At 44.6% G+C, this 20,916-nt stretch overlaps 1 protein-coding gene across 2 annotated transcripts in view; it reads right to left on the bottom strand.

Moving 5' to 3' along the window:
* Nucleotides 1-20,916, bottom strand: part of slc4a4a (solute carrier family 4 member 4a) — a 229,552-nt gene that overhangs the window by 173,211 nt on the left and 35,425 nt on the right. The window contains exon 3 of one of the 2 annotated variants that reach the window (XM_055918665.1): nt 13,321-13,394. In XM_055918665.1, coding sequence (XP_055774640.1) covers nt 13,321-13,394 — 74 coding nt within the window. Of the gene's footprint in view, nt 1-13,320; nt 13,409-20,916 lie in introns of those variants that run through there. The other variant, XM_055918664.1, reaches the window with a different exon arrangement.

Raw genomic sequence — 20,916 nt, 5'->3', positions numbered from 1 at the left:
AATGCTGTTTGACCTCGTCCTGGAGACATATTCAGTGCTGTTAGACCTCGTCCTGGAGACATATTCAGTGCTGTTAGACCTCGTCCTAGAGACATATTCAGTGCCGTTAGACCTCGTCCTAGAGACATATCCGGTGCTGTTTGACCTCGTCCTGGAGACATATTCAGTGCTGTTAGACCTTGTCCTAGAGACATATTCAGTGCCGTTAGACCTCGTCCTAGAGACATATTCAATGCTGTTAGATCTTGTCCTGGAGACATATTCAGTGCTGTTAGACCTTGTCCTGGAGACATATTCAGTGCTGTTAGACCTTGTCCTGGAGACATATTCAGTGCTGTTAGACATCATCCTAGAGACATATTCAGTGCTGTTTGACCTTGTCCTAGAGACATATTCAGTGCTGTTAAACCTTGTCCTGGAGACATATTCAGTGCTGTTAGACCTTGTCCTAGAGACATATTCAGTGCTGTTAGACATTGTCCTAGAGACATATTCAGTGCTGTTAGACATCGTCCTAGAGACCTGTCAGTCAGTCAGAGACTCGAAAACAAAAGGCAATACCCGGCAGCCACAGAACACAATAGCACATATTCTCCACATCAACACCCCTCCACACCACATCACTACCCCACCACAGAACACAATAGCACGTATTCTCCAGATCAATCACAATGCCTTCTGTTTTATTCAAATTCACTCACTGACAACCCTCCAGTGTGGATAGAGACCTGATACATTTCTTTGTTGGTCTTTTTTATTCAAGATTGATTACTCCTGAGCTATAGCACCTACAGATACAGTATATCAATCCATAATTTTAAGAGCATGACAGAGTGAATTGAGCACAACAATGACCCAAATAACACCTGACATAGTAACACCCACACTATAGACTGTATCAAGACTGTCCCACACTACAGACTGTATCAAGACACTGTCCCACACTATAGACTGTATCAAGACTGTCCCACACTACAGACTGTATCAAGACACTGTCCCACACTACAGACTGTATCAAGACACTGTCCCACACTACAGACTGTATCAAGACCCTGTCCCACACTACAGACTGTATCAAGACACTGTCCCACACTACAGACTGTATCAAGACACTGTCCCACACTACAGACTGTATCAAGACACTGTCCCACACTACAGACTGTATCAAGACACTGTCCCACACTACAGACTGTATCAAGACACTGTCCCACACTACAGACTGTATCAAGACTGTCCCACACTACAGACTGTATCAAGACACTGTCCCACACTATAGACTGTATCAAGACTGTCCCACACTACAGACTGTATCAAGACACTGTCCCACACTACAGACTGTATCAAGACACTGTCCCACACTACAGACTGTATCAAGACCCTGTCCCACACTACAGACTGTATCAAGACACTGTCCCACACTACAGACTGTATCAAGACATTGTCCCACACTACAGACTGTATCAAGACACTGTCCCACACTACAGACTGTATCAAGACACTGTCCCACACTACAGACTGTATCAAGACACTGTCCCACACTACAGACTGTATCAAGACACTGTCCCACACTACAGACTGTATCAAGACACTGTCCCACACTACAGACTGTATCAAGACACTGTCCCACACTACAGACTGTATCAAGACACTGTCCCACACTACAGACTGTATCAAGACACTGTCCCACACTACAGACTGTATCAAGACTGTCCCACACTACAGACTGTATCAAGACACTGTCCCACACTATAGACTGTATCAAGACTGTCCCACACTACAGACTGTATCAAGACACTGTCCCACACTACAGACTGTATCAAGACACTGTCCCACACTACAGACTGTATCAAGACCCTGTCCCACACTACAGACTGTATCAAGACACTGTCCCACACTACAGACTGTATCAAGACATTGTCCCACACTACAGACTGTATCAAGACACTGTCCCACACTACAGACTGTATCAAGACACTGTCCCACACTACAGACTGTATCAAGACACTGTCCCACACTACAGACTGTATCAAGACACTGTCCCACACTACAGACTGTATCAAGACACTGTCCCACACTACAGACTGTATCAAGACACTGTCCCACACTACAGACTGTATCAAGACACTGTCCCAGACTACAGACTGTATCAAGACACTGTCCCACACTACAGACTGTAGACTTTGGGTTAAATTAAAGCATGCGTATCTGCAATGAACTGCTGACATGGACCACAACCAAGACCAGTCTGATCCAGACAACAACATGTAGCAACTTCAGGGGGTGGTGAGATGAGGAGAGGTGAGGAGAGGAGAAGAGAGGAAAGGAGCGAGCAAGAGAAGAGACCAAGGGGAACAGAAAGAGAGAGAAGAGGGAGAGAAGAGAGAAAGGGATTGAAGAGAGAAAGAGAGCAAAGAAAGAGCTAGAAAGAGAGAATGAGAGTGATATATAGGGAGAGAGAGAGAGTGAGAGTGACAGATGAGAATTGAAAGAAATAAAGAGAGAGGGGGAACTAGAAAGGGAGATTTGCACACTGCCAGAGCAGCTTTGTTGTGTGCTTCCTGTTCTTTTGGGTTTTCCTTTAGTTTCTTTTGGGTTTTCCCCACCAGGCCCTAAATGAAGTGAGCTCCCTGTGTTTTACTCACTAAATAACCATAGCGGCACATCACCAGTTACCCCAGTAACACATCAACATTTACACGAGTAAGAGAGCTGCTCGGACAGCAGGGGCCAATGTGGAGGGCTGAGAACTCACCACCAGCATGATAATATCAACAGTATGCTAATACCAACAGCATGCTAATACCAGCAGCATGCTAATAACAAGCAACAGCATGCTAATACCAACAGCTGATACCATCAACATGCTAATAGCAACAGCATGCTAATACCACTAGCATAGCAATAGCAACAGCATGCTAATACCACTAGAACGCCAATAGGAACAGCATTTTAATAGCAACAGCATTCTAATAGCAACTGAATGTGAATACAACTAGCATGCCAATAGCAACAGAATGCTAATAGCAACATCATGCTAATACCTCTGTTCATCAAATCAAATTGTATTTGTCACATGCGCCGAATACAACAGGTGTAAACCTTACAATGAAATGCTTACTCACAAGCCCTAAACTAACAATGTAGTTTTAAGAAAAATACCTAATAAAATAAAAAAATAATAATTACAAATAATTAGTGAGCAGCAGTAAAATAACAATAGCGAGGCTATATACAGGGGGTACCGGTACAGAGTCCATGTGCGGGGGCACCGGTTAGTCGAGGTAATTGAGGTAATATATACATGTGGGTAGAGTTAATAAAGTGACTTATGCATAGATAATAACAGAGAGTAGCAGCAGCGTAAAAGGAGGGGGGGCAATGCAGGTAGTCTGGGTAGCCATTTGATTAGATGTTCAGGAGTCTTATGGCTTGGGGGTAGAAGCTGTTTAAAAGCCTCTTGGACCTAGACTTGTTGCTCCGGTACCGCTTGCCGTCTAACAGCACCGTGCGATAGCAGAGAGAAGAGTCTATGACTACGGTGGCTGGAGTCTTTGACAATTCCTCTGACACCGCCTGGTATAGAGGTCCTGGATGGCAGGCAGCTTGGCTCCAGTGATGTACTGGGCCGTACGCATTACCCTCTGTAGCGCCTTGCGGTCGGAGGCCGAGCAGTTTGCCATACCAGGCAGTGATGCAACCCGGCAGGATGCTCTCGATGGTGCCGCTGTAGAACCTTTTGAGGATCTGAGGACCCGTGCCAAATCTTTTCAGTCTCCTGAGGAGGAAAAGGTTTTGTCGTGCTATCTTCACGACTGTCTTGGTGTGCTTGGACCATGTTCATTTGTTGGTGATGTGGACACCATGGAACTTGAAGCTCTCAACCTGCTCCACCACAGCCCCGTCGATGAGAATGGGTGTGTGCTCGGTCCTCCTTTTCCTGTAGTCCACATTCATCTCCGTAGTCTTGATCACGTTGAGGGAGAGGTTGTTGACCTGGCACCACATTGCCAGGTCTCTGACCTCTCTCCCTGTATGCTGTCTCATCGTTGTTGGTGATCAGGCCTACCACTGTTATGTCATCGGCAAACTGAATGATGGTGTTGGAGGCATGCCTGGACGTGCAGTCATCAGTGAACAGGGAGTACAGAAGGGGACTGAGCATGTACCCCTGAGCGGCCCCCGTGTTGAGGATCAGCTTGGCTGATGTGTTGTTGCCTACCTTCACCACCTGGGTGCGGCCCGTCAGGAAGTCCAGTAAAAATGCTCCAGTAAATAGAGGGGGACAAGAGTCTCAAGTTTAAGTTTAGTCTGCAGGCTATTCCATAGGCAAGGAGCGTAACAGGAAAAGGCAGCCATACCCAACTCTGTGGAAATCGCATGGGCCTCAAGTGTAATCCATGCTTGAGACCTGGTTTTAGGTTCCAGGTTTGAGTCCCGCTCCTTGAAAGCGGAAGCTCTACCCTTTAGCTCAGTGCGGATGTTGCCTGTAATCCATGGCTTCTGGTTGGGGTATGTACATACAGTCACTGTGGGGATGATGTCATCGAAGCACTTATTTATGCAGCCAGTGACTGATGTGGTGTACTCCTCAAAGCCATCTGAAGAATCCCAGAACATATTCCAGTCTGTGCTAGCAAAACAGTCCTGTAGCTTAGCATCTGCTTCATCTGACCACTTTTTTGCTTCCTGTCACTGTTGCTTCCTGCTTGAATTTTTGCTTGTAATCTGTGTGTGGAGTAAAGGTGGTCTAGAGTTTTTTTTAACCTCTGGTTGTACATTTAATATGCTGATAGAAATTAGGTAAAACTGATTTTAGTTTCCCTGCATTAAAGTCCCCGGCCACTAGGAGTGCCACCTCTGGATGAGCCTTTTCCTGTTTGCTTTTGGCGGTATACAGTTCATTGAGTGCTGTCTTAGTGCCAGCATTGGTCTGTGAGTGGTATGTAGACAGCTACGAGAAATACAGATGAAAACTCTCTAGGTAGACAGCTTATCATGAGATCCTCTACCTCAGGCAAGCAAAACCTCGAGACTTCCTTAGATATCGTGCACCAGCTGTTGTTTACAAATATGCATAGACCGTCACCCCTTACCTTGAAACATAAGATATTACAGTTTTAATGTCCCGTAGGTAGGATATACGTGCATTTAGCTCGTCCAATTTATTTTCCAGTGATTGTGCGTTGGCCAGTAGTACGGATGGCAAGGTCAGATTAGCCACTCATCGGCGGATCCTCACAAGGCACCATGATCTCTTTCCGCGATATCTTTTCCTGCGAATGACGGGGATAAGGACCTGTTCGGGTGTCTGTAGTAAATTCTTCATCCAGTTCGAGGTGAGTAATCGCTGTTGTGATGTCCAGAAGCTCTTTTCAGTCATAAGAGACGGTAGCAGCAACATTATGTACAAAATGAGCGAAATGTTCGTACCAATAGTTACAATAAGGACAAAGTGTTTGATCAACAGGCTAGTTCAGATCAACAGACTAGTTCGGATCAACAGGCTAGTTCGGATCAACAGGCTAGTTCGGATCAACAGGCTAGCTCGGATCAACAGGCTAGTTCGGATCAACAGGCTAGTTCAGATCAACAGGCTAGTTCAGATCAATAGGCTAGTTCAGATCAACAGGCTAGATCAGATCAATAGGCTAGTTCAGATCAACAGGCTAGTTCAGATCAATAGGCTAGTTCAGATCAACAGGCTAGTTCAGATCAATAGGCTAGTTCAGATCAACAGGCTAGTTCAGATCAATAGGCTAGTTCAGATCAACAGGCTAGTTCAGATCAATAGGCTAGTTCGGATCAACAGACTAGTTCGGATCAACAGGCTAGTTCGGATCAACAGGCTAGTTCGGATCAACAGGCTAGCTCGGATCAACAGGCTAGCTCGGATCAACAGGCTAGTTCGGATCAACAGGCTAGTTCAGATCAACAGGCTAGTTCAGATCAACAGGCTAGTTCAGATCAACAGGCTAGTTCAGATCAATAGGCTAGTTCAGATCAACAGGCTAGTTCAGATCAATAGGCTAGTTCAGATCAATAGGCTAGTTCAGATCAACAGGCTAGTTCAGATCAATAGGCTAGTTCAGATCAATAGGCTAGTTCGAAAGGTGTGTGATTGTTTATTTTTCAAATATTTTTTTTTTATCCCCTTTTCTCCCCAATTTTCATGGTATCCAATCGCTAGTAATTACTATCTTGTCTCATCGCTACAACTCCCGTACGGGCTCGGGAGAGACGAAGGTCGAAAGCCACGCGTCCTCCGAAGCACAACCCAACCAAGCCGCACTGCTTCTTAACACAGCGCGCCTCCAACCCAGAAGCCAGCCGCACCAATGTGTCGGAGGAAACACCGTGCACCTGGTCCCCTTGGTTAGCCCGCACTGCGCCCGGCCCGCCACAGGAGTCGCTGGAGCGCGATGAGACAAGGATATCCCTACCGGCCAAACCCTCCCTAACCCGGACGACGCTATGCCAATTGTGCGTCGCCCCACGGACCTCCCGGTCACGGCCGGCTGCGACAGAGCCTGGGCGCGAACCCAGAGACTCTGGTGGCGCAGCTAGCACTGCGATGCAGTGCCCTAGACCACTGCGCCACCCGGGAGGCTGATTGTTCATTTTTCAACTAAATAATTTAAAGATGCAATCTGGAGTTCAAACAATAACAAAGCCACTGTTTTGGTAAACAGCTGATGGATTGAGAAAGGTACCCATTCTCAAATTCATAGACAGAGCTATGGATGCAAGGACTTCCATGAGATCAAAAGTATAGTTTTAATAATGTTATGAGGCTATACAGGGTTTAATTACAATGACATTGTTTACAAATCACCCACTCGGCACACACTGGTTGATTCAATGTTGTTTCCACATCATGTCAACAAAATTACGTTGAACCAACGTGGAATCAACGTTGAATTGACATCTGTGCCCAGTGAGAAAGAACTAAAACAAGCTTCTATTTTGGGTTCTGATGAGGTAAGACAATTTAACAAAGCTCATGAGGAATTTCTAAGTTATTTTCTTCAAGAACCAATGGCTATATGTTATGGATTTAAAAGTAAAAAAAAATATGTATGTAGCAATGGCAGAGTGCCCCTTTAAATGTTGATCCTCTGCAGACGTTTTCATCAGGCCACTCAGTCTATTGATAATAGTGTCACTGTTCACTGAGGCCCTATACTACAACATATGGCTGAATTAAATAATCCCTAGCACTGAGGATTTGTCTGTCTGTGTGTGTGTGTGTGTGTGTGTGTGTGTGTGTGTGTGTGTGTGTGTGTGTGTGTGTGTGTGTGTGTGTGTGTGTGTGTGTGTGTGTGTGTGTGTGTGTGTGTGTGTGTGTGTGTGTGTGTGTGTGTGTGTGTGTGTGTGATCCTATACTGTAGTCTCGGACTCCCACACAGGAAGTGAGGGGATTGTGTCAGGGTTCAGTCTGAGGTAAGGACAGGAACAAGAAAACGCCTGACAGAGTGAGGACCTCAGGCACCACAGAACTAAAGGAGTTTTCCCAATAGCCAACTTACTTCATCCAGTAATGTGATGCATTTCAAATCTTTGTGTTGGAAATCTATACTGATCATAACAAATACTACTAAGACTGGAGAAAGTTTGTTTAACAGGAGGGGGATGGCACCATCTTTACACAGCACTGTCCTCTCAGACCCCAGCCCACTCGGTCCCCTGTCCTCTCAGACCCCAGCCCACCCAGTCCCCTGTCCTCTCAGACCCCAGCCCACTCGGTCCCCTGTCCTCTCAGACCCCAGCCCACCCAGTCCCCTGTCCTCTCAGACCCCAGCCCACTCGGTCCCCTGTCCTCTCAGACCCCAGCCCACTCGGTCCCCTGTCCTCTCAGACCCCAGACCACCCAGTCCCCTGTCCTCTCAGACCCCAGCCCACTCGGTCCCCTGTCCTCTCAGACCCCAGCCCACTCGGTCCCCTGTCCTCTCAGACCCCAGCCCACTCGGTCCCCTGTCCTCTCAGACCCCAGCCCACCCAGTCCCCTGTGCCATGTCCTCTCAGACCCCAGCCCACCCAGTCCCCTGTGCCATGTCCTCTCAGACCACAGCCCACTCGGTCCCCTGTCCTCTCAGACCCCAGCCCACCCAGTCCCCTGTCCTCTCAGACCCCAGCCCACTCGGTCCCCTGTCCTCTCAGACCCCAGCCCACCCAGTCCCCTGTGCCATGTCCTCTCAGACCCCAGCCCACCGGTCCCCTGTGCCATGTCCTCTCAGACCCCAGCCCACCCAGTCCCCTGTGCCATGCCCTCTCAGACCCCAGCCCACCCAGTCCCCTGTGCCATGTCCTCTCAGACCCCTGCCCACTCGGTCCCCTGTCCTCTCAGACCCCAGCCCACCCAGTCCCCTGTGCCATGTCCTCTCAGACCCCAGCCCACTCGGTCCCCTGTTCCATGTCTTCTCAAACCTCAGCCCACCCAGTCCCCTGTCCCATGTCCTCTCAAACCTCAGCCCACCCAGTCCCCAGTCCCATGTCCTCTCAGACCCCAGCCCACTCAGTCCCCTGTCCCATGTCCTCTCAAACCTCAGCCCACCCAGTCCCCAGTCCCATGTCCTCTCAGACCCCAGCTCACCCAGTCCCCTGTTCCATGTCTTCTCAGACCTCAGCCCACTCAGTCCCCTGTCCCCTCAGACCCAAGCCCACCCAGTCCCCAGTCCCATGTCCTCTCAGACCCCAGCCCAGTCAGTCCCCTGTCCCATGTCCTCTCAGACCCCAGCCCATCCAGTCCCCTGTCCCATGTCCTCTCAGACCCCAGCCCACCCAGTCCCCTGTTCCATGTCTTCTCAGACCTCAGCCCACTCAGTCCCCTCAGACCCAAGCCCACTCAGTCCCCTGTCCACTTTGGGAGGCAGGTAGGCAGGTAGCGGCAGGTAGCCTAATGGTTAGAGAGGGTTCAAAACTCTGGTGTGATGGAAAAAATATGTTGGGAAGTGAGCTGGCAACTGGAAAGCTCCCAGGAGCTTGCCATTGTGCACTTGAGCAAGGCACTTCACCTCAAATATTGTAATCGGGTTACTTTTGAAAAACTAGAGGATTACTTCTAGGATTACTTTTAATTTCAGAAAGAATGTTTGCGAAAAAAATCTTTGACACTTCTTTGACATTCAAATCAGCATTGAAGAAAGAAGTTTACATTTGTTCCACCTGAGCGAGTCTGATCACAAATCAGAGACCCCTATGATGACACACCAAATGTGTTTGATGGATTGCGGGAAAAGTGCAGGAATAGGCTTTTGTAGGCTACAGTCCAAGCTATGTCTTCCAATGGTACGACTGCTGTCGGCGTCCAAAGATTATCCAACTTGGACGCTTGGAGGTAAGGATGACAGCAGTGGTGTAGTCTACGGCGATATGGATATCACTTATAATTGATATCGTGGGGTGGCAGGGTAGCCTAGTGGTAAGAGCATTGGGCTAGTAACCGAGAGGTTGCAAGTTCAAATCCCTGAGCTGACAAGGTACAAATCTGTCGTTCTGCCCCTGAACAAGGCTGTTAATTAACCCACTGTTCCTAGGCCATCATTGAAAATAAGAATTTGTTCTTAACTGACTTGCCTGGTTAAATAAAGGTTAAAACATATATATATATACACATAGAACATTACTGTGAATCACACTGCTGCGATGCTATTGCGCTTTAGGGGATTGTGGTTGTTGTGGATGGCTGTTCACAAATGGAAATGTGTATTTAAACCCAATAATGGATGAATTCAACAAATGTATCAATCATTGTTTTTGAAACCAGTGGACAGCCAGTGAAAAATGCGCTCTTGCAACAGTGCGGATCCCAGACTACGGGGCTTTTATTGCTCCATCTAATTCATGCTGATTAAAAAAAAATCCATAGACCTAATGGACACCTGCTCAAACTCGCACACTGTTGATAGACTTAAAGGGGCAATCTGTAGTTGCTACATCAATTTTTGAACTTATAAAGTATATATACAGTAAAGTTTTTCTTTATTTTGACTAATTTCTACATTGTAGAATAATAGTGAAGACATCAAAACTATGAAATAACACAAATGGAATAATGTAGTAACCAAAAAAGTTAAACAAATCAAAATAAATTTTACATTTGAGATTCTTCAAAGTAGCCACCCTTCCCCTTGATGACAGATTGTCACATTCTTGGCACTCTCTCAATGAGCTTCATGAGGTACTCACCTGGAATGCATTTAAAGTAACAGGTACAGTATGTCTTGTTAAAAGTTAATTTGTGGAATTTCTTTCCTTCATAATGCGTTTGAGGCAATCAGTTGTGTTGTGACGAGGTATTTTTTATTAATTTTTTTATTTAACATTTATTTAACTAGGCAAGACAGTTAAACTTCTTATGGCTGGGGGCAGTATTGAGTAGCTTGGATGAATAAGGTGCCCAGAGGTGCCCAGAGTAAACTGCCTGCTACTCAGTCCCAGCAGCTAAGATATGCATATTATCAGTATATTTGGATATAAAACACTCTGAAGTTTCTAAAACTGTTTGAATGATGTCTGTGAGTATAACAGAACTCATATGACAGGCAAAAACCCGAGAAAAAATCCAACCAGGAAGTGGGAAATCTGAGGTTTGTATGTTTTCACTCTTGGCCTATCGAATACACAGTGGGATATTGGTCATATTGCACTTCCTAAGGCTTCCACTAGATGTCAACAGTCTTTAGAACATTGTTTGATGCTTCTACTGTGAAGTGGGGGCTCATAAGGGCTGCTTGAGCCAGGTGTCTGGCAGAGTGCCATTAGCTCGTGACGCTCGTTCACGTGAGAGTGAGCTCTGTTCCATTGCATTTCTAAAGACAAAGGAATTCTCCGGTTGGAACATTATTGAATATTTATGTTAAAAACATCCTAAAGATTGATTCTACACATCGTTTGACATGTTTCTACGGACTGTAACGGAACTTTTTGACTTTTCGTCTGCTCCTAGTGAACGCGCGTCATGAATTTTGATTTGTGAACTGAACGCAATAACAAAAGGACATAAATGATGAACTTTATCGAACAAATCAAACATTTATTGTGGAACTGGGATTCCTGGGTGTGCATTCTGATGAAGATCATCAAAGGTAAGTGAATATATATAATGCTATTTCTGATTTCTGTTGACTACACAATATGGCGGATATCTTTATGGTTGTTTTGGGCTCTGAGCGCCCAATCTGACACAGCGGTTGCATTAAGGAGAAGTTTATCTAAAGTTCCATGTATAATACTTGTATTTTCATCAACATTTATGATGAGTATTTCTGTAAATTGATGTGGATCTCTGCAAAATCACCGGATGTTTTTGGAACTACTGAACATAACGCGCCAATGTATACTGAGATTTTTTTATATAAATATGAACTTTATCGAACAAAACATACATGTATTGTGTAACATGAAGTCCTATGAGTGTCATCTGATGAAGATCATCAAAGTTTTGTGATTAATTTATCTCTATTTCTGCTTTTTGTGACTCCTCTCCTTGGCTGGAAAAATGGCTATGTTTTTCTGTGTATAGGACTAACATAATCGTTTGTGGTGCTTTCGCTGTAAAGCCTATTTGAAATCAGACACTGTGGTGGGATTAACAAGAAGTGTATCTTTAAAATGGTGTGAAATACTTGTATGTTTGAGGAATTTTAATTATGAGATTTCTGTAGTTTTGAATTTGGCGCCCTGCAGTTTCACTGGCTATTGTCATATCGATCCCGTTAATGGTATCTTCGCCATAAGAACATAAGAATAAATTCTTATTTACAATGATGGCCTACAAAAGGTAGGGGTGGTAGGGGTGGTATTGAGAAGATAGTTAAAGACCATATTGTAGCAAGAACAGCTCAAATAAGCAAAGACAAAACAACTGTCCATAATTACTTTAACACATGAAGGTCATTCAATAGAGACAATTTCAAAAACGTTGAAAGTTTATTCAAATGCAGTCGCAAAAACCAACAAGCGCTATGGTGGCTCTCATGAGAACCGAAAGGAAAGAAAGAACCAGAGGTATAATGAGAATATTGGCTGAGACAAACCCTTACCCTAACAATGAGAATATTGGCTAAGACAAACCCTTACCCTAACTATGAGAGTATTGGCTGAGACAAACCCTTACCCTAACAATGAGAATATTGACTAAGACAAACCCTTACCCTAACAATGAGAATATTGACTAAGACAAACCCTTACCCTAACAATGAGAGTATTGGCTAAGACAAACCCTTACCCTAACAATGAGAATATTGACTAAGACAAACCCTTACCCTAACAATGAGAATATTGGCTAAGACAAACCCTTACCCTAACAATGAGAATATTGACTAAGACAAACCCTTACCCTAACTATGAGAGTATTGGCTAAGACAAACCCTTACCCTAACAATGAGAATATTGGCTAAGACAAACCCTTACCCTAACAATGAGAATATTGACTAAGACAAACCCTTACCCTAACAATGAGAATATTGACTAAGACAAACCCTTACCCTAACAATGAGAATATTGACTAAGACAAACCCTTACCCTAACAATGAGAATATTGACTAAGACAAACCCTTACCCTAACAATGAGAATATTGGCTAAGACAAACCCTTACCATAACTATGAGAGTATTGGCTAAGACAAACCCTTACCCTAACTATGAGAGTATTGGCTAAGACAAACCCCTTACCCTAACTATGAGAATATAGGCTAAGACAAACCCTTACCCTAACAATGAGAATATTGGCTAAGACAAACCCTTACCCTAACAATGAGAATATTGACTAAGACAAACCCTTACCCTAACAATGAGAATATTGACTAAGACAAACCCTTACCCTAACAATGAGAATATTGGCTAAGACAAACCCTTACCCTAACAATGAGAATATTGACTAAGACAAACCCTTACCCTAACAATGAGAATATTGACTAAGACAAACCCTTACCCTAACAATGAGAGTATTGGCTAAGACAAACCCTTACCCTAACAATGAGAATATTGACTAAGACAAACCCTTACCCTAACTATGAGAGTATTGGCTAAGACAAACCCTTACCCTAACAATGAGAGTATTGGCTAAGACAAACCCTTACCCTAACAATGAGAGTATTGGCTAAGACAAACCCTTACCCTAACTATGAGAGTATAGGCTGGGACAAACCGTATCCATTTGGCTGATCATACAGTAGTTATTGTTGTTCTTGGGTGGTCTAGGCTGGGTTATTGTAAAGTTACTATTACTCTTTGGGTTACTGTAAAGCATGGTATGCATGCAATGTATCGGTTGGAATAACAGCAATATAAATACATGTGATGATTGGATTGATTGTCTTACCTTCTACCTCCTCTTCATCACAGACGTGTTTGAGGAATGAGGCCCCTCGGTCCAGCACGGCCTCGTCCTCCATCCTGTAATAGTAGAAGAGGAAGAAAGACTGTTCACACTTCTCTTCCAGAGACAATGTGGAGCCATAGCGCTTGGGCTCGTTCACCTGCAGCGTGTTGGGGCTGAGCCTGGTGGTGCTGGACCCACTCATTCTGAAATCATTAAACACTCATCGACAGCTCCTCCTCTGCCACCAGGACCATCTACAGGTGGTCTTCTCTCTCCAGGATCCTGGCCAGCAAGGCAGCTAGCTACAGCAGGATCCAGGCTGATGAAGCTCCTGTTCTTCAAGGTATCCAGTGTAGACTAGCTATGGTGTACTAACTACCAGCAGATAGTATTTAGTGTCAGCTAGCTACCGGCAGATTGTATACAGTGTAGTCTAGCTACGGTGTCAGATGGTATCCAGTGTAGGTTAGCTACCAGCAGATATTATCCAGTGTCAGTTAGCTACCAGGTAAATGGTACCCAGTGTAGGCTAGCTACCAGGTAAATGGTATCCAGTGTAGGCTAGCTACCAGGTAAATGGTACCCAGTGTAGGCTAGCTACCAGGTAAATGGTATCCAGTGTAGGCTAGCTACCAGGTAAATGGTACCCAGTGTAGGCTAGCTACCAGGTAAATGGTATCCAGTGTAGGCTAGCTACCAGGTAAATGGTACCCAGTGTAGGCTAGCTACCAGGTAAATGGTACCCAGTGTAGGCTAGCTACCAGGTAAATGGTACCCAGTGTAGGCTAGCTACCAGGTAAATGGTATCCAGTGTAGGCTTGCTACTAGGTAAATAGTACCCAGTGTAGGCTAGCTACCAACAGACGGTATCCATTGTAAGCTGGCTAGCGGCAGATAGTTAGCCATCAGGCAGACAGAGACACAGTGACGTAGCTAATCCTGGAAAGGATAGTATGGGTAATCCAGGGTAGGATAGCTACTAGCCAGGTACTCTAATATGGGTAATCCAGCCAGAGGGGGCGGGACAAGGTTAGGGATATAGTGACAGGGACAGGGACAGGGTTAGGGATATAGTGACAGGGTTAGGGATATAGTGACAGGGTTAGGGATATAGTGACAGGGTTAGGGTTATAGTGACAGGGTTAGGGTTATAGTGACAGGGTTAGGGTTAGGGTTATAGTGACAGGGTTAGGGATATAGTGACAGGGTTAGGGTTATAATGACAGGGTTAGGGTTAGGGTTATAGTGACAGGGTTAGGGATATAGTGACAGGGTTAGGGATATAGTGACAGGGTTAGGGATATAGTGACAGGGTTAGGGTTATAGTGACAGGGTTAGGGTTATAGTGACAGGGTTAGGGTTAGGGTTATAGTGACAGGGTTAGGGATATAGTGACAGGGTTAGGGTTATAATGACAGGGTTATAGTGACAGGGTTATAGTGACAGGGTTAGGGTTATAGTGACAGGGTTAGGGTTATAGTGACAGGGTTAGGGTTATAGTGACAGGGTTAGGGTTATAATGACAGGGTCAGGGTTATAGTGACAGGGTTATAGTGACAGGGTTATAGTGACAGGGTTATAGTGACAGGGTTAGGGTTATAGTGACAGGGTTAGGGTTATAATGACAGGGTTATAGTGACAGGGTTAGAGTTGGAGTGACAGGGTTAGGGTTATAGTGACAGGGTTATAATGACAGGGTTATAGTGACAGGGTTAGGGTTGGAGTGACAGGGTTAGGGTTATAGTGACAGGGTTAGGGTTATAATGACAGGGTTATAGTAACAGGGTTAGGTTTATAATGACAGGGTTAGGGTTATAGTGACAGGGTTATAATGACAGGGTTATAGTGACAGGGTTAGGGTTGGAGTGACAGGGTTAGGGTTATAGTGACAGGGTTAGGGTTATAATGACAGGGTTATAGTAACAGGGTTAGGTTTATAATGACAGGGTTAGGGTTATAGTGACAGGGTTATAGTGACAGGGTTAGGGTTATAGTGACAGGGTTATAGTGACAGGGTTAGGGTTATAGTGACAGGGTTAGGTTTATAGTGACAGGGTTATAGTGACAGGGTTAGGGTTATAGTGACAGGGTTATAGTGACAGGGTTAGGGTTATAGTGACAGGGTTATAGTGACAGGGTTAGGGTTATAGTGACAGGGTTAGGTTTATAATGACAGGGTTATAGTAACAGGGTTAGGTTTATAATGACAGGGTTAGGGTTATAGTGACAGGGTTAGGGTTATAATGACAGGGTTAGGTTTATAGTGAAAGGGTTATAGTGACAGGGTTATAGTGACAGGGTTATAGTGACAGGGTTAGGGTTATAGTGACAGGGTTAGGGTTATAGTGACAGGGTTAGGTTTATAGTGACAGGGTTATAGTGACTGGGTTATAGTGACAGGGTTAGGGTTATAGTGACAAGGTTAGGGTTATAGTGACAGGGTTAGGGTTATAGTGACAGGGTTAGGGTTATAGTGACAGGGTTTAGTGACAGGGTTAGGGTTATAGTGACAGGGTTAGGGTTATAGTGACAGGGTTAGGGTTATAGTGACAGGGATAGAATGACAGGGTTAGGGTTATAGTGACAGGGTTATAGTGACAAGGTTAGGGTTATAGTGACAGGGTTAGGGTTATAGTGACAGGGTTAGGGTTATAATGACAGGGTTAGGGTTATAGTGACAGGGTTATAGTGACAGGGTTAGGGTTAGGGTTATAGTGACAGGGTTAGGGTTATAATGACAGGGTTAGGGTTATAGTGACAGGGTTGTAGTGACAGGGTTAGGGTTATAGTGACAGGGTTAGGGTTATAGTGACAGGGTTTAGTGACAGGGTTAGGGTTATAGTGACAGGGTTAGGGTTATAGTGACAGGGTTAGGGTTATAGTGACAGGGATAGAATGACAGGGTTAGGGTTATAGTGACAGGGTTATAGTGACAAGGTTAGGGTTATAGTGACAGGGTTAGAGATAAAGTGACATGGTTAGGGTTAGAGTGACAGGGTTAGGGTTATAGTGACAGGGTTAGGGTTATAGTGACAGGATTATAGTGACAGGGTTAGGGATATAGTGACAGGGTATTAGTGACAGGGTTAGGGATATAGTGACATGGTTAGGGTTATAGTGACATGGTTAGGGTTATAGTGACAGGGTTATAGTGACAGGGTTAGGGTTATAGTGACAGGGTTAGGGTTATAGTGACAGGGTTAGGGTTATAGTGACAGGGTTAGGGTTATAGTGACAGGGTTATGGTGACAGGGTTAGGGTTATAGTGACAGGGTTATAGTGACAGGGGTTAGGGTTATAATGACAGGGTTAGGGTTATAGTGACAGGGTTAGGTTTATAGTGACAGGGTTAGGGTTATAGTGACAGGGTTATGGTGACAGGGTTAGGGTTATAGTGACAGGGTTAGGGTTATAGTGACAGGGTTAGGGTTATAGTGACAGGGTTAGAGTTATAGTGACAGGGTTAGGGTTATAGTGACAGGGTTAGGGTTATAGTGACAGGGTTAGGGTTATAGTGACAGGGTTAGGGTTATAGTGACAGGGTTAGAGTTATAATGACAGGGTAGGGTTATAGTGACAGGGTTAGGGTTATAATGACAGGGTTAGGGTTATAGTGACAGGGTTAGGGTTATAGTGACAGGGTTATAGTGACAGGGTTAGGGTTATAATGACAGGGTTAGGTTTATAATGACAGGGTTATAGTAACAGGGTTAGGTTTATAATGACATGGTTAGGGTTATAGTGACAGGGTTAGGGTTATAATGACAGGGTTAGGTTTATAGTGACAGGGTTATAGTGACAGGGTTAGGGTTATAGTGACAGGGTTAGGGTTATAGTGACAGGGTTAGGTTTATAGTGACAGGGTTATAGTGACAGGGTTATAGTGACAGGGTTAGGGTTATAGTGACAAGGTTAGGGTTATAGTGACAGGGTTAGGGTTATAGTGACAGGGTTAGGGTTATAGTGACAGGGTTAGGGTTATAATGACAGGGTTAGGGTTATAATGACAGGGTTAGGGTTATAGTGACAGGGTTGTAGTGACAGGGTTAGGGTTATAGTGACAGGGTTAGGGTTATAGTGACAGGGTTTAGTGACAGGGTTAGGGTTATAGTGACAGGGTTAGGGTTATAGTGACAGGGTTAGGGTTATAGTGACAGGGTTAGGGTTATAGTGACAGGGTTAGGGTTATAGTGACAGGGTTAGAGTTATAATGACAGGGTAGGGTTATAGTGACAGGGTTAGGGTTATAATGACAGGGTTAGGGTTATAGTGACAGGGTTAGGGTTATAGTGACAGGGTTATAGTGACAGGGTTAGGGTTATAATGACAGGGTTAGGTTTATAATGACAGGGTTATAGTAACAGGGTTAGGTTTATAATGACAGGGTTAGGGTTATAGTGACAGGGTTAGGGTTATAATGACAGGGTTAGGTTTATAGTGACAGGGTTATAGTGACAGGGTTAGGGTTATAGTGACAGGGTTAGGTTTATAGTGACAGGGTTATAGTGACAGGGTTATAGTGACAGGGTTAGGGTTATAGTGACAAGGTTAGGGTTATAGTGACAGGGTTAGGGTTATAGTGACAGGGTTAGGGTTATAGTGACAGGGTTAGGGTTATAATGACAGGGTTAGGGTTATAATGACAGGGTTAGGGTTATAGTGACAGGGTTGTAGTGACAGGGTTAGGGTTATAGTGACAGGGTTAGGGTTATAGTGACAGGGTTTAGTGACAGGGTTAGGGTTATAGTGACAGGGTTAGGGTTATAGTGACAGGGTTAGGGTTATAGTGACAGGGATAGAATGACAGGGTTAGGGTTATAGTGACAGGGTTATAGTGACAAGGTTAGGGTTATAGTGACAGGGTTAGAGATAAAGTGACATGGTTAGGGTTAGAGTGACAGGGTTAGGGTTATAGTGACAGGGTTAGGGTTATAGTGACAGGATTATAGTGACAGGGTTAGGGATATAGTGACAGGGTATTAGTGACAGGGTTAGGGATATAGTGACGTGGTTAGGGTTATAGTGACATGGTTAGGGTTATAGTGACAGGGTTATAGTGACAGGGTTAGGGTTATAGTGACAGGGTTAGGGTTATAGTGACAGGGTTAGGGTTATAGTGACAGGGTTATGGTTAGGGTTATAGTGACAGGGTTATGGTGACAGGGTTATGGTTATAGTGACAGGGTTATAGTGACAGGGGTTAGGGTTATAATGACAGGGTTAGGGTTATAGTGACAGGGTTAGGTTTATAGTGACAGGGTTAGGGTTATAGTGACAGGGTTATGGTGACAGGGTTAGGGTTATAGTGACAGGGTTAGGGTTATAGTGACAGGGTTAGGGTTATAGTGACAGGGTTAGAGTTATAGTGACAGGGTTAGGGTTATAGTGACAGGGTTAGGGTTATAGTGACAGGGTTAGGGTTATAGTGACAGGGTTAGAGTTTTAATGACAGGGTAGGGTTATAGTGACAGGGTTAGGGTTATAATGACAGGGTTAGGGTTATAGTGACAGGGTTAGGGTTATAGTGACAGGGTTATAGTGACAGGGTTAGGGTTATAATGACAGGGTTAGGGTTATAATGACAGGGTTAGGGTTATAATGATAGGGTTATAGTGACAGGGTTATATTGACAGGTTTAGGGTTATAATGACAGGGTTAGGGTTATAATGACAGGGTTATAGTGACAGGGTTAGGGTTAAAGTGACAGGGTTAGGGTTATAGTGACAGGGTTAGGTTTATAGTGACAGGGTTAGGGTTATAGTGACAGGGTTAGAGTGACAGGGTTATAGTGACAGGGTTAGGGTTACAGTGACAGGGTTAGGGTTATAGTGACAGGGGTTAGTGTTATAGTGACAGGGTTATAGTGACAGGGTTAGGGTTATAGTGACAGGGTTAGGGTTATAGTGACAGGGTTAGGGTTATAGTGACAGGGTTAGGGTTATAGTGACAGGGTTATAGTGACAGGGTTAGGGTTATAGTGACAGGGTTAGGGTTATAGTGACAGGGTTATAGTGACAGGGTTGGGGTTATAGTGACAGGGTTAGGGTTATAGTGACAGGGTTATAGTGACAGGGTTAGGGTTATAGTGACAGGGGTTAGTGTTATAGTGACATGGTTAGGGTTATAGTGACATGGTTAGGGTTATAGTGACAGGGTTAGGGTTATAGTGACAGGGTTATAGTGACAGGGTTAGGGTTATAGTGACAGGGGTTAGTGTTATAGTGACAGGGTTAGGGTTATAGTGACATGGTTAGGGTTAGAGTGACAGGGTTATAGTGACAGGGTTAGAGTGACAGGGTTATAGTGACATGGTTAGGGTTATAGTGACAGGGTTATAGTGACAGGGTTAGGGTTATAGTGACAGGGTTATAGTGACAGGGTTAGGGTTATAGTGACAGGGTTATAGTGACAGGGTTAGGGTTATAGTGACAGGGTTATAGTGACAGGGTTATAGGGACAGGGTTAGGGTTATAGTGACAGGGTTATAGTGACAGGGTTATAGTGACAGGGTTAAGGTTATAGTGACAGGGGTTAGGTTTATAGTGACAGGGTTATAGTGACAGGGTTAGGGTTATAATGACAGGGTAGTGTTATAGTGACAGGGTTAGGGTTATAATGACAGGGTTAGGGTTATAGTGACAGGGTTAGGGTTATAGTGACAGGGTTATAGTGACAGGGTTAGGGTTATAATGACAGGGTTAGGGTTATAATGACAGGGTTAGGGTTATAATGATAGGGTTATAGTGACAGGGTTATATTGACAGGGTTAGTGTTATAGTGACAGGGTTATAGTGACAGGGTTATAGTGACAGGGTTAGGGTTATAGTGACAGGGTTAGGGTTATAGTGACAGGGTTAGGGTTATGGTGACAGGGTTATAGTGACAGGGTTAGGGTTATAATAATAGGGTTAGGGTTATAGTGACAGGGTTATAGTGACAGGGTTAGGGTTATAGTGACAGGGTTGGGGTTATAGTGACAGGGTTAGGTTTATAGTGACAGGGTTAAGGTTGGAGTGACAGGGTTAGGGTTAGGGTTATAGTGACAGGGTTATAGTGACAGGGTTAGGGTTATAATGACAGGGTTAGGGTTATAATGACAGGGTTAGGGTTATAATGATAGGGTTATAGTGACAGGGTTATATTGACAGGTTTAGGGATATAATGACAGGGTTAGGGTTATAATGACAGGGTTATAGTGACAGGGTTAGGTTTATAGTGACAGGGTTAGGGTTATAGTGACAGGGTTATAATGACAGGGTTAGGTTTATAGTGACAGGGTTAGGGTTATAGTGACAGGGATAGAATGACAGGGTTAGGGTTATAGTGACAGGGTTATAGTGACAAGGTTAGGGTTATAGTGACAGGGTTAGGGTTATAGTGACAGGGTTAGGGTTATAATGACAGGGTTAGGGTTATAGTGACAGGGTTATAGTGACAGGGTTAGGGTTAGGGTTATAGTGACAGGGTTAGGGTTATAATGACAGGGTTAGGGTTATAGTGACAGGGTTGTAGTGACAGGGTTAGGGTTATAGTGACAGGGTTAGGGTTATAGTGACAGGGTTTAGTGACAGGGTTAGGGTTATAGTGACAGGGTTA

This window comes from Salvelinus fontinalis, chromosome 4, assembly GCF_029448725.1.
Source record: "Salvelinus fontinalis isolate EN_2023a chromosome 4, ASM2944872v1, whole genome shotgun sequence".
NCBI lineage: Eukaryota > Metazoa > Chordata > Actinopteri > Salmoniformes > Salmonidae > Salvelinus > Salvelinus fontinalis.
The sequence above is the reverse complement of the archived record's forward strand: the minus strand, read 5'-3'. Positions and strand labels throughout refer to the sequence as shown.